Here is a 14,582-nt window from a genome sequence, read left to right on the forward strand (position 1 = left end):
AAGGGAGAATCACAGGCAGGACCGAGATGTCAGATTTGAGTTCTAGAAGGACCGCTTTAGCCAAACACCGGAGAACGAAAGGGAGTGAAAAGCCAGGAGTGCAGAAGGCAGCTGTTGGGATGGATCAGGGCAGAGTGAGGCGGCCAGGGTGTGGCCGACGGAGGCGGGGGCAGCCGGGCAGGAGGAGCCGCACGGGGGCGGGCGCCGCCAGACAGCTGGTTCTTCGCCTTCCCCATCGAGGGGGCCCCAAGAGGAGCAATTTGCTAGTTCACTGGCATATAACATTCTTTCTGTGCTGGGTTTTTAGTCAAAACGTTCTACTGAGACGGGAGGCTCTATTTTGTTGCTAACGTGCTGGTGTTTCTAGTGAGGAAAAGCACAAGAGCGGCAGCCGGGTCTCACTTACTGTTTGTTCAGCCTCGAGGTGCAGGTATTCATACCGGCTGAATGGTGATAGCAAAGGATCGGAGCTTCGGTGGCAGGAGGAGGTAGGGAAGTTTGCTCTTCTGACTTTTCCGAAATCGTGACTCGGTGGTCAGTGGACAGGCTGTGACAATCAGCATTTCTGGGGGCGGCAGGCATCGGTGCAGTTCCAGCTTCAGCCTGGCCCACCCGAGACAGGAAATGCACGTCAGCATCCATCGAGTCCCCCGGAAATGCAGGCAGAGGTCTGATCAGGACGTGGGCGCCTGGCGGTCCTCAGAGTTGAGCTTTGGAGTGTCGCTTTGGAAGGGTGACCCAAGGTTAGCTGCGCGCTTTCCAAAGAGACGGCGTCCATTCCTTCAGGGGGTGGTTTGTCGGTCTTGCTCCCCTTTTGTCCATCCAGAGTCTGGGGCCACATGGGGAACTTGCGGGGGGTCGGCCCCAAGGAGAGCTGGCGTCCTCCCGGAAGTGCTCCTACCCCTTGCAGAGGGCGGTGCCCCCCAAAGACATCCACGTTCCCTTACCTGCAGAGCGGACTTGAGGCTGTCAGTCTGCTCACCTTGAGACGGGAGGTTCCCTGGGCTGAGGCAGGTGTGCCCTCCGTCACTACCAGGCCTCACCTGCAGAGACCGGGGCGGAGGAGTCGCTGTCAGTGGTGGCGTGTGAGAGGGTTTGACGGGCCACTGAAGCCGGACGGAGGGGTCACAAGCCGAGCAGTGTGGGCAGCCCTCTGGGACCTGGGAACGACAAGAAGACAGACGCTCCCCTGGAGCCTCAGGAAGGGAGCAGCCCGGCCGGCATCTCGAACTTAACCTCAGTGAGACTCATGGCAGGCGCCTGACTTCAGCACTGTAACCTAAGAAATTCGTGTTGCTTTAATCCACTAAATTTGTAGTCATTTGCCCCAGCAGCCTTGTGAAGGGACAGCCTGCCAGCAGAGCTGGGTTCCAAGCCACATCCATCTCCCTGGGAGCACAGCCCTTTGCCAGCCCACGTGGCTGCTGTGTCACTGGAGGGACTTGCTCATCTCCGGTGTCCCCAAGGCAAGGAGAGCCTGCCGGACGGGGGAAGTGATGAGGTTCTCCCCACCTTCCAGCCTTGTTTCTGGGGGAGAAGGAAACGACCCTCCCCTGCCGATCTCAGCCGCCCGAGGCCACCTTTGCCTCCATCCACCCCACCTGTGGCCACGCTTCTCCACATGTTGTGAGTCGGATTTTTGAGACTTCAAGGCCCGAATTAGCTGTCAGCATCCTGAATCCCCATGCGGATGCATGCTCCTTCGGGCTGAGGTTAGGGATGCGTTCTTTCACTGCCCTCCTGGGCCTCCCAGGAGCCCTTGAGGAACTTGGGGTGTGGGTTCCCCGTGGACCTTCCTCTAGGACGAGGCGACACCATGGGCCACCGCTCAAGAAGCGAAGCTCAGCTGGACATAGGGCCGGCCAGTGTCACATGTGCAGAATTGTCCCCACCCTGTGCCGGCCTGAGGAGGAATTTTGAAGCGGAGTGTTACAGCAGCTTCCTGCCTGCTCGGTGACAGCTGAGGAGAGCTGCAGCTTGACCTGAAGACCAGCGACAGGCTCTGGTCACTTTCCCCTAACATTTTAAGTCTTGAAAGGTTTTCATTTTTCCTCATTTTAAGATAATCATGACTACCTGAAGCAGCACACGCCAGGGGCCCAGAAAATAATAATTCTTCACCGGAGGTCTGTTACCACGTAGTGGGCACCTCTAGGCACCTGGCTTCTGTTACCTCCTGGTGGCCAGTTGTCCTGCAGGGCAGCCTTCCACCTTTGTGGACCGAAGCAGCACCCAAACGCAAGCAGGCTTGGCCCAGACTCTGGGCTCACACCAGGGTTCCACCCGCCGCCCACCGGAGCCCTGGCCTTTGAACCCAGGCTCTGCCTCAGTAGAAACGGGAAGCTGGGTGTCCCGTGCAGCCAGGGCCCCGGGTCTGAGGGCTCAGATAAGGAACCAGCACAGAGCTTCCCTTCCCGCTGTCGATGCCAGTTCTGGAAACACCCCCTCAGCTGGTTGGGCCATGGTCGTCAGGAAGATGGGAGGCCCCGGGAACAAGCGATCCCTGGAGCCAGCCCAGCTCGGCACCCCTCCTTCCCGCTTCGGCTGCCCGCGGGGCTGCTGCCTTGACAGCCCCAGAGACCAACTCCCCCCAGCAGCTGTTGGCCCCCAGTCCCCACTCCCTCCCTGAGCAGCTCTTAGGCTGTTTTTATTTTTAATTTTTCTGTTTTGTGCATGTTTAGCTGCACAAACCACCTCCTCAGCTCGTTTTGTTTTTGACGTACCCACGCTACCAAATTCTAGACAATCGAAAAGTTGCGCCATTGTAGCCAGGTCCGGCCAAGGGTGATAAAAGGCCGTGACCACCAGGGATGGGCCGCAGAGCTCTGTACGTGAACATGGAGACTGGATTAAGTGCAGAAGCGCTGAGCAATGATGCCAACGGAGGATGAAGTCATTAGCTGGATGCCTTCTGCCGTGAGCCATTGCTGACAAGAGACAGCGCTCTGCTCCCAGCAGCCGAATGGCCGCGTGAGATCCCGGCCGTGAACCCCCTGCCCAGTTCCGATGCTTCTGGAACACCTCACAGCCAGTGTTGGGGGGGAGGTGCTGCTGTTTCGTTGGCTGCCGCCAGAGCTGCTTCTCCACTAGGCTAAGAAATACTTTTCCTAGTCAGAGAGGCTAGAAATATGTCAAAATACACCTTCTTCCTGGCAGAGCCGTGGAGATTTTATGCCCAAGAATGTAGCTGACGAGAAAGAGATGAGTAAACTTTTCAGCAACATGACTCGATGATCAGAAAAACGTGCAGTGGCTCATCTGGAAGTGAACTCGGGGGAGAGTCTTCACTGACGGGGAGGCCCTCCTGCCGTTAGCGTGAACCAGAAGTCACCCCCGGCGTCCTCCCCACGCCGGTCACATCACCGCCTCTGGTGACAAGCGCCTCCAGACACTTTGCAGCGGGGAGGGTGGGAGGTGGTGCCCGGGCCCGGCCAGGCGCCGTGGGAATTAGATCAAGTGCGATTCCAAGAGCTCCTAGAGGAGCAGGGCAGGAGGCCCCCAGCAGCACCCTGGGCAGGAGTAGCTGCTGTTAGAAATGCCCTAATTTGTCTGTATGCAGGCCAGTGGATCTTCGCTGCCGTCACGACCCGCTTAAGGCTGCCAAATGCCATCCTCGTACCACTAGACGGATCGGCCAGGACCAGGCAGGCTAACTTCTCGCTTCTCTTTGCAGTTCTTTCCTAGCCATTAGTAGGCACACGCTGTGGCACCGCAAAATAAGAAAACACACAAAACAGCCTCGCTCGGCCAGGCTTCGCTCCCTCATCTTTTCTGTGAGCAGAACGTGCGTCCGACAGAAAAGAAGCACTGATCACGCCTCAGTCCACGCGCCCAGCGTCCGTCAGCCACTGCCTCCCACCTGTCTTTGCCTTTGGTCTCCACCGTGACCATAAAATCAGGACAAGTGTCCTGACGAATAAAACACTTCTGAAGGAGTGTGTTTGCAAGGGTGGGTCCTCCCGAGGCTGCTGAGAGGGAGCCGGAGTTCCCATTTTACAGATGGGAAGGTGGAGGCTTGGTGAGCTGAGTTAGGTCGCTTGTGCTGGTCCCTCGGGTCCCAAATGCCCAGCTCCTGCCTCTGCAGCAGCGGGCACTGCAGTGACTGTCCTCGCCGTCCAGCGGCACCGACGTCCCTGTCCGGGAAATGACAGAAGCGTCCGCTCGTGGCTCCGTTCGTCCTCACCCCCTCGCAGCCCCAGCTCGGCCTGGTTGGCTGGAAATGCCAGCCGTGATGTTAGAAAGCGTTGCCAGGTGAAGGGTTAAATACATTGAAATGAGCCTGGTCCTCACAAAAGAAGTGGCGTCTCCCACCCCGTCCGTCTATGGAAATACTCGTGGGAGGGAAAGAGCCACAGCATCGTGCGTGTTTGCGGGAGGAGAATGGCCAGAGTGTCTTTAATTCACTGTTTACCCGTGAGAATTACTCCCAGGAGTAATCCTGCAATAAAATCTTCTTGGTCTATGAGAATAGAAAGAAATTGAATCAAAAGACTCCATTTCCACTTGTATTTATTCAGTCTGGGAAATTCAGTGGGCCGGAGCGCTAGTATCAGCAGGGGATTCCTTGCTCCTAGCGTTAAATTACTGTCATAATCGCTCAATTATTTCTTCCTTGTACTGTTTAAAATAAAAATCCATCACATTCTGTGTTTTTTTCTAGCATTTATTAGGTTGAGTGTTTAGGAAAATCAATTATAGTCAGTCAGGCGTGAATTGATGAATGTTCTTGTAATAATTGTCAGTTGTTAAACTGAATGTACTTTCTCTTTCCACCCCTTTCATTTCCTTCAGAGGGCAGAGGTGGCCCAGAGGGAGGCAGAGACCTTGAGGGAGCAGCTCTCGTCGGCCAACCACTCTCTCCAGCTGGCCTCGCAGATCCAGAAGGCGCCGGACGTGGTGGGTAGCCGGGCCCCGCGGGGACCCCGTCGCCGCGCGCCGGTACCTCTGTGTGCCACAGCCGCTTCCTTCTTTGGCTTTAGAGCATCCCTTTTCAAGATCACATTTGACGCAGGACTGCCCACTCAGGGGGGAGTGCTTGTGACAGGCTGGGGCTGGAACCTGTTAAAAGACGAGGACCTTTGCTGGTGGAGCCTCAGTGCCCGGCGGTCCGCGGGACGCTCGCCCGGTGCAGAGGCGGAGGCGGGGAGTGGGGGGCACTGGCCGACAGGTGGCGATCGGAAGCTGGAGGCTGGCGAACCTGCCGGGGAGCATTGGAGGTCTGGTCTTCTCCAGGATGTGTCCTTCCAGAAGGAAGAACAGTGTAAGACTGCGGTACGGTCAGGTCTCGCCTGACGTGCGAGCATCCGAGGGAGTGAGGAGCCCGTCTTGGTCCTTTGGCCGCTTGATTTTTCTAAGATTAATGAACATTGCGCTTCGCTGGAGCTGCCCCAGCTCCGTCAAGGCGGCTGTGAACCAGCAGCGCGCAGACTCCTGCTTTCAGTGCTCTCTGGCGATACGGAGCAGCGTAATCTTTAATACCAAGGACCCTGGAGCCAGACCCCTCAGCTCCGACCCCAGCTCTGTCTGCCGTTTTCCACCCGTGTGACTTGGGGCGAGTGGCTTAAGCGCCCTGAGTCTCAGTTGCATCATTCTTAAAATGGGTTCTGGAAACGATCTGAGCGAAGCCCTCAGACCAAGCCCTGCCCCCTAATCCATCCTCCGCCAGCCGTGGTGGCTAGTCTTCCAGTCGTCGCACCTGGTCCAGGAGCCCCCACTTCAAAGCCAAGTCCATCTCTAGCTCACGTCCCGTGATTAACTCGGATTGTGACACTGCAAAGAGGCCTCGGTTTCTGGTGTGTGAAGAGCACGTGATCCTGAGGTCCCTTCAGCTCTGATGGCCTGTGATGGGTGCATCGCACTCGTAGGTGTCCTTTTATTTCGCAACAGCTTGGACAGCCTGCAGGGGACACTGGGAGAGCGAGGCCCCTCCCGGAGAGAGGAGTGTGTGGTGGGAGCCACCCCACTGTGATAAGGTCACATGTCAGTTTGACAGCCACCATCCCACCCAGCCCCGGAAGCGGGGCTTCGTTAGTTCTTTACATAGATGAGGAAGAAGAAGCTCCCTGGCCGTAAACCCCTTGCCCCGGAACACTCGGCCCCAGTGGCCGAGCCAGCACTCGGCGGGGGCCCCTGCCTCCTCAGACCGGAGCTTTTAAATTATTCCCCAGGACGGGGTCCAAAACAAAGTTTTCGTGTAAAGACCCCTTTTAAGACTGGATCTTTTTTTTCCTCCAAGTGCACATTCACTACACCAGGACTTAAGTGTTTCAGGTTACAGAGAAAACTTTTCCATTTAAGCAACCATCACAGCCTTTGTACTTCACGGGACTCCAGTATTAGCTTTGCCTGGAGTGTCCCCTTGGTTCTGTCACCATCCCCTCTTCCAAATTTACCTGGACTGGACCCAGCGCCGAGGCGGACGTTGGGGGAGGCCCCCGAGGACGGAGTCCGCACGGCTCCTCCCGGCCTCTGTGGTCGCTCTGGGTCCTCTAGAGAAAACCATGCATCCTGTGTCTACATGGGGCCCCTGCGCTAAATGTTTGGATTGAAAAGATTTCTGGCACCATCTTGGACTGGAGCAACCAAAACATTTCAGAAGGAAATGAATGTTTTCGCAGGTAGAGTAAGTTGTGGATCCTAGGGTGCTTAAGCACTTCATCATCAGCTAAGTGCACTATTTACATGGCACCGCTTCAGTCTCCCGCGGGCAGCCCTGCCAGGGCTCCCCTCGGGGGCGCATTCCCACACAGCCCGTCAACTCCAGCTCCAGCCCCGGCCGGGCGGGGAGCAAACACAGGAAAGCAGGCCAGCAGCGAGATGTCTGTTGGGCTTGGCCGGCAGAACTCGGCAGAGAAACAGTAGAGGCTATAGATTCTGCAAAAGCCAAAACCGGGCCATCGGGGTCTTCAGGGAATTGCCGATTCTGGAAGGTGAGCCGCCGCTCAGCCAGCTCCTGCTCCACGTTAGGGGCCGTGCGGGCCTCTGTGCGGATATCTCGTGTCTGCCGCAGTCGTTGGAGGGAGGTTTTCTTACCTTCATTTTGCGGGTGAGGAAACAGGCTCAGAGGAGTTAAGGAACCTGCTCCAGGTCACACAGCTAGAAAGCGACCGAGCTGGTGTATGAGGCCAGGTTTGCCCTGCTCCAAAGTCCACTCTTTTTCCCCTGTGTCAAGCCACCCCTGCTTCGTGTACACTCAAGAAGACGGGAGCCCTGCGGGCCCTTTGTCAAGTATTTACGGGCAGATATTTGTCTAGCGCTCTGGTGCACCACGCCTTGGACCTAAATACCTGTCTATCAGGTGAACATACCGGATGGAGCAGGCCCGAGTTGGCCACTTGGGGTTGGCAGGAATAGAGGGGACATGAGAAAGAAAAGTAACACCGAGCTTCTGGTTCCCTCACCGCAAGCCCGTGGGGTCAGTACCGGGGAGATTGGCCCAGACTCCGAGCGTTTGCCTCGTGGGCTGGGGTCCCGGCCCAGGTCACCTCGCAGCAGGGCCCCCTCGCATTGAGTAACGCTGTTGTGCCTCACTCACGCTTCATGGGAAAATGACTGCGGGACAAAGGAGATGGTTATCTCGGGCTGTTACGCAAGCTGCGTTATTTCACAGCGAGGGAGGCGCTCGGGGTCACAGGGACAAAGTTTAATGGGGTTCTCCTACCTCAGTGACTTCTGTTTCTACGTTCCCCCTTCCCTCTGGAACCCCATCCGAACCCCGACCGTGTGAATCGCGGCAGGTGGGAAGGCGCCTCCCCGGGGACCCTGTTCAGAACCCCGTCCTGCTGCCCCCGGGGGCCTGTTGTCAGACTGAGGGGAGTCCGTCTCCTTCCTTTGGAGGTTTGGCCGAGCCAGGGTCCTGACCCCGAGCCCCATGCGCGTCCCCAGGCCGTCCCTGGGCCCTACCCCCGCAGCACAGCCAGCAGGGCAGGGTCCAGAAGCCGTGCATTTGCTGCAGCCCCCAGGGAATCCGCGTGCGGCTGAGTTGAGGACAGACAGGAGGGACCAGTGGTCCTGGCCCCTGAATGCACGTTTGCTTCCCTTCCCGGTGATGATCTCAACGGCCCCCGAACTGCCAGACGCCAACCACCCCCTCTACGCGCCCCCCCGACTTCTAGTGCCTCCCGTGCCCTGTCCTGCAGTCTCCCCTCTGCTCGTGCCCACGGGCCGGCAGCCCCACCCGGGGGCACGTCGCTCCCTCCACCCTCAGCCCCTGCTCAGCTCCCGGCCCCATCTCTTTCTTCCTCCGTTTCCTGTTGCATCTTTCACGATGGGCCCACAGGATGCCTTCATGTTTGAGATGCAAGTGAGCTCACCCGGGCTTGGAGTAAGATGATCTTTTCTGTCTTAATTTCCAAGGTCTTGTTGCTTTGGGGGGTGTTATCCCATTTCATTTGTGTGCTGCCGTGTTATGAACGAGGAGTCCGTGGCCCAGGTTCCTGAGCTCGTTGACATGCCCACAATCACGTGGGCAGCTTGTGGCCAGGCTGGACCCCAGGAGCTGAGCAGACGTCCCTCTGGGACTGCCTGTGCCCCAGTCCCCAGCCTGGGTGCAGAGCTGCGCTGAGAGCTGCTGTTTTGACAGGTCACCCGAACCCCTTGTCCGAGTTGGGGTGACGTGCACTTGCCTGCAGAAAAGCCCAGATCACTTTTGGATTGTTTTACAGATGCTTACCCAAGAGCACTTAAAACGGTTTTCATGACTGCCATCCCTCAGACTGGAAGACTGATAAATAAATGAAATTAGAGACCATGGCTCGGCCTAAATCATCATGAGGGAGTTCCCGTTGTGGCTCAGCGGGTTAAAGAACCTGACATAGTGTCCGTGAGGATGCGGGTTCAATCCCTGGCCTCCCTTGGTGGGTTAAGGGTCTGGCCTTGCTGCAAGCTGAACGTAGTTCACAAATGCAGAGCAGATCCTGCGTGGCTGTGGCTGTGGCTGTGGTGTAGGCCAGCAGCTGCAGCTTCGATTCACCCCCTAGCCTGGGAACCGCCATATGCCACAGATGTGGCCTTTAAAAAGAATAAATAAATGAAAATAAAATACTGAAATCGCCATGAGGCCACCCTCCCTAGACATCACTTCCATCCTGTCTCCCTGAGTCCAGGCCCCTCCGGCTGCCCTCCCAAGCGGTCACCCCTTCCTTGTGCCCTGCTCCCTGCCCACCGCCACCCTTGTTGTGCCCACCTGTGGCGTCCCTGCCCTGAGATGGAACCCCACTTCTTCCAAAAAGATCCACCAGCCCACCCACACCCTCCTCTCCCCTCTCAGGACCCCCTCCACGTGCCCTCCTCACTGTCCCCACGACTGGGAGGGCGTGTCCGCCGTCCCTTGGCTCCTGACCTCAGTTCTGGCCAGCGTCATCTAGGGTGGCACTTCCCAAATGCTCTGCAGTGAGGGACAGCTTTTTTTTTTTTTTTTTTTTTTCAATTTCCAATCTGTTGCAGATTTATCATTTTACAAAGACAATAAAAATGCCCCCAAAGCGGATGGCTATAAAAGTGTCTAACCACTTACTCTCCACTTCTGTGCTTGTCTCATATGGACTGGCAGCAGTCTGTGCACTGGCACTGCCCAGGGAGCACGGTCACAGCAGAGGTGGTGTGGACCGCACGTGCCTCTTTAATAAGCTCACAGCAAGATGCTTGCTGGGGCTCTGGGGCCAGGGGCGGGTGAAAACACAGAAAGGACTCACTTTGCACACAAAACTTCACATTCTATTTTTTTTTATGATTTTAATTTTTTTCCATTATAGCTGGTTTATATATTCTTTCTCACATTATCATGCTCCATCATAAGTGACTAGATATAGTTCCCAGTGCTACACAGCAGGATCTCATTGCTTATCCATGCCAAAGGCAATAGTTTGCAACTATTAACCCCAAATTCCCCATCCCTCCCACTCCCTCCCCCTCTCCCTTGGCAACCCCAAGTCTGTTCTCCAAGTCCGTGTGTTTCTTTTCTGTGGAAAGGTTCATTTGTGCCTTATATTAGATTCCAGATTTAAGTGATAGCATACGGTATTTGTCTTTCTCTTTCTGACTCATATCACTTAGTATGAGAGTCTCTAGTTCCATCCATGTTGCTGCAGATGGCATTATTTTGTTCTTTTTTTATGGCCGAGTAGTATTCCATTGTGTATATGTACCACATCTTCTTAATCCAGTCATCTGTCGATGGACATTTAGCTTGTTTCCATGTCTTGGCTATTGTGAATAGTGCTGCAATGAACGTGTGGGTGCATGTGTCTTTTTCAAGGAAAGTTTTGTCCAGATATATGCCCAAGAGTGTGGTTGTTGGGTCATATGGTAGTTCTATGTTTAGTTTTCTGAGGTACCGCCATAGTTTTCACATTCTTAAATGACAAAAGCCTTCAATTTCCTGAGAGGGAGATGGGAAAAATTATTCCCCTGCTGGCTGGCTGTCCCCAGATGTGAGAGCCCTATGACAGGCACACCATGAGTGGTATGGCTGCACCTGCCAAGGGGGGCCACAGCTACCCTTTTCCCACCCCAGTTTAGGCCAGATCAAGGCATGTAGTTTTTGTTTGTTTGTTTTGCTTTTTAGGGCTGCACCCTCAGCATATGGAGGCTCCCAGGCTAGGGGTCCAATCAGAGCCTACACCACAGCCACAGCAATGGCAGATCTGAGTCGTATCTGCGACCTACACCGCAGCTCACCGCAATGCTGGATCCTTAACCCACTGAGGGAGGCCAGGGATCGAACCCGAAACCCCCTGGTTCCTAGTCGGAGTCGTTTCAGCTGTGCCATGACAGGAACCCCAAGGCATATAGTTTTTCTGTGGCGCTTAGCACCATCTGACAGCCTTTGTGCTGCTGATAAACATATTGAAGGCATCACACCCCCCTGCCCCATCCCACTGGCCTGGACCCAGCTCAGTGAGGACAGGGACCCCGCCCCTTGTGTTCCCTGCTCTGTGCCTGGGACCCGGTGGACGCTCAGGAGACGCCTATGGAACGGCAGGCGGCAGCTCCCCACGCAGATGGGAAGGTGGTGCTGGGAGGGCGCTGGGCGGGTCCAGTCCGCGCGGGGGCGGCGGTGACGTCACAGCCCCCGCATCCTCCCCGCTGCCGGCATCCTCACCCCCAGCGCCCGTCCGCAGCCGCTGCAGTTTTGTCATCTCCTCTCTCCTCCGCAGGAGCAGGCCATAGAGGTGCTGACCCGCTCCAGCCTGGAAGTTGAGCTGGCGGCCAAAGAGCGGGAGATCGCCCAGCTGGTGGAGGACGTGCAGCGACTCCAGGCCAGCCTCACCAAGCTGCGGGAGAACTCGGCCAGCCAGATCTCCCAGCTCGAGCAGCAGCTGAGCGCCAAGAACAGCACCCTCAAAGTAAGGGCGCGCGCGGAGGGGTGGGGGGCACAGGGCTCTTCGAAGCGGCGCTCGGGCCCCCAGGGTAACGACCGAGACCAGCCTCGCCTCCGAAGCCACCCCGTTTGCCCCGCTGTGGCCGTTGCACACGTGGTGTATCTCATTTTTGCTGTCTGCAGAGGTGATGCTTAAACATTCCTTCTCCTTGAAGGGCAGAAGTGTGGCGGACTCAGTTGAGCTCAGCCCAACCAGAGCCTTTCCCTCTAATGAGGCAGTGTAAGGAGGCCCGAGCTCCCCTGGACATGTCACGTGGGAGCTCCCGGGCTCTTGCTTGGAGGACACTAGTCCTAATTGACAGCAGACGTGGGAGCCTTGACCTCTGTGAGGCAGCGAAGCAGAGTCCTGGAGCCCAAGGCAGCGAGGTGGGATGGGCTTTGACCCCTTCCCTTCAGCCCTTGCCCTGGTGGCACGTCCCTGCTGGTTGGCCTTCCTTGTGTGCAGCCCACGGTAGAAATCCCCCAGCCTCAGTGCCCACAGCCACCAGGCCGCCTGAGGACTCGGAGGCCCTCAATGCTGGACCCAGGGGTTTTGTGTCCTCACCTGCATGGGCTGGAGCCCTGTCAGGGTGCAGGCCGTCTGTAGACGTGTTAGTCCAGCTCTGCTGGCCTCCTGGCTCTCAGAGGAGGCTGCAGGCAGGAGGACCCAGCACCCCGAAACTGCAGCCTCCCTGCGCCCACACACGATGAAAGCCAAGAGTTTCCCGAGGGCACGCCTGCATCAAGCCCTGTGGACTCTGCTCCCCCCCTCCCCGAGGGGACAGTTTGTGACCCTCCAGCCTGTGCCAGACACCAGGGCCCCAAGCGTGGTGTGGCTTTAGCACCCGGAGCCGCCACCATCAGCCTCTTACCTCCCAGATGGAGTCATCAACAATCTAGGCAAAAGCTAGAGCCTCGTGGGGCTCCTCGTAAAGCTGTGTCCCAAATTCAGAACCCAGAACCTTTTACATTGTATTTTTTAAATTGCACTTTATTTAAGGTATTTCCAATCTGTTGAAGTACGCACACTTTGAAGACAGGCCTAGATTCACGCGTCAGCACCAGAAAGGGCGCCTTGGTGGTATCTTCCGTGAAGATGAAGAGACAGGATGGGGAGGGTGAGAGCGTGGGCTCCTGCTCTACATCCCCCCCAACTCTGCCCACCAGGCCCCACCCCCGCTTGGCACCCGCGTGAGGCCAGCATGAATGAGTCAGTGACCAACTGCCAGTTATAGTCCCGTGCGCTAAAGAAAGTGGATCAGAGTTAGTTGCAAAAATAACAGGAAAACTTTTTCTTGCCTAAAGTAATTCTAGAATGTGGGTGGGCCCATTCTGCTTTTTTTTTTTAAATTGAGATTTTCCCCCCCACCCGCCCACTGCCTGGCCACCCGGCACGCGTGACCATGTTTCTGACGCAGAACTAAGCCTCCAGCAGTTCTGTCCTCCCAGCCACTCGCTGGCCTGACCTCACTGGGCCGGTGCACCCACTGCACACCCCCACTAAACTCTTCTTTGCCTCTTGAGCAAAGCCGCACCTGCCGGGTGCCGGGGCCCCTTGGAGGAGACGGTCTGGCGAGGGGGGGAGGTGGCTGCGACCTGGTCACAGCGGCATCCACGGGCGTTTGTCGCTGCAGTGTTTCTTGTTGGCTCCTCGGCCTGCCCAGCGAGGACCGTGCTCACTTTTTATTTCGGGATTAAATGTCATGTTCTCGTGTGATCGCCGGCTCTGACCCCAGGAGTGGCGCTGCCGTTAGATAATGTGCCTTCCCCTCCTCTGTTACAGTTAGAGGGTGCGACGGGAACGTATTATACATTTGACTGGGAGGGAGGCTATAGACCTTACAGTTTTTATTATACAGCAATTGCTTCAAAGTCAGTTAAGGGTTTAATGTTTGCCTTCACCAAAAATGAAACGCAGTTTCACAAATTAATGTTCTTCACCCGTATCTTGGGGGAATTCTTTAATACTGTGAAGTTAATGAAACAATTCGGCAATACTTCTCCCAAAATTATGACTCCCTTATCTTCATCTGATTTAATAATCAAAACACATCCTCTAGTAACAAGACTTCTCGGGTTTTAATTATCTTAACCCCTTGTCGCCAGGAGTGCAAATCTCCCTGATACCCGACCCGCACGCAGAGGGCATCAGCCGGCCCCAGACGAGCGCATCTGCCTCCCTCACCCAAAGGAATCAGGTTAATTGAATGAGATACTTCCCAGAGCTTTTTTTCTCTAACGTGTGTAATTTATAGTCTCAAATCTAAACGAAGCCGCAGAAGAATTATTAGGAAAATATTTTATGAATGAGACCTGTCAGATTGGCGACCTGATGCTTTTGCGCTGGGGTCTCGGTCCAGCCACGGTGGCCCCTCGGGAGCGGCTGGAAGCCCTGCCCCTGAGCCTCCGCCTCCCTCCCCCACCCTCAAGTCTTTTCCTTCTTGGACGCTGTTGTCCAGCTCTGGGGACCCTGGGACACGCTGCACGGGGCTCGCGTCCGGATGGCTGGCGGGGGATGCTGCAGCCTCCAGCTGCCTCTCATCTCTGGGCTTGATGCGTGGTGTCACCATGGACACTGACCATGGCCTTGAGATAAAGGCTAATGTACTTGAGGACAGTCGCTCAGGGAGGAGGCTCTGGTCTCAAGGATGGAGTCTCGAGATAATTGAGTCTTTTTAGTCTTGAGCTCGCTGAGGTCTTCTCGGCCGGGACACCGGGGTACACTCGAGAACGGGACCTGTCTGGGGACTGACTGGTTCGCTTTCTGGAGCACCTTGAAATGCTCCCTCTCTCTGCAGCGAATACTTCTTCCCTACATAACTGGTTTATACTCGTGAGGATAAATTGCCAGTCGGATGTTTACCAGCCTCTCTCCCCGTGTGCCACTCTGACAAGCCAAGTTCACCGTCACTGTCCACATACAGGGGTGCATCCAGTGACCTTCAAACAGACGTTGGAACGGACTCAGTACTGCTCTGACAAGTACTCCAGCCCAGTGTCACTTGTCAAGGATGATTCTGTGTTCGTAACTAATGAAATAACCCAAGTGCCTTGACAAGGCTGCTGTTCCTGATAACGATGTTCTAGGGTCTTCTGTGGAAACACCTCAGGACGGAGGCAGCGTACTGCGGCCGTCGCCTCCAGCGTACTCGCTGCCACGCAGAAATAATGCCATCAGGAGCTCTGATTTAAAGCAGGTGTTTGCAAGAAGGGCTCACCAAGA

The 14,582-nt window shown here is 56.0% G+C and overlaps 1 protein-coding gene across 6 annotated transcripts in view; it reads left to right on the forward strand.

The window, feature by feature from the left end:
• The window catches only part of CUX1 (cut like homeobox 1), a 352,855-nt gene that overhangs the window by 257,383 nt on the left and 80,890 nt on the right, over positions 1-14,582 (forward strand). For 4 of the 6 annotated variants that reach the window (XM_021086269.1, XM_021086267.1, XM_021086268.1 and 1 more), the window contains exons 10-11: positions 4,792-4,896; positions 11,157-11,345. In XM_021086269.1, the coding sequence (XP_020941928.1) occupies positions 4,792-4,896; positions 11,157-11,345 (294 nt within the window). The remainder of the gene's footprint in view (positions 1-4,791; positions 4,897-11,156; positions 11,346-14,582) is intronic. The other 2 variants (XM_021086270.1, XM_021086266.1) reach the window with 1 other exon arrangement.

Source organism: Sus scrofa, chromosome 3 (genome assembly GCF_000003025.6).
Source record: "Sus scrofa isolate TJ Tabasco breed Duroc chromosome 3, Sscrofa11.1, whole genome shotgun sequence".
Classification (NCBI taxonomy): Eukaryota; Metazoa; Chordata; class Mammalia; order Artiodactyla; family Suidae; genus Sus; species Sus scrofa.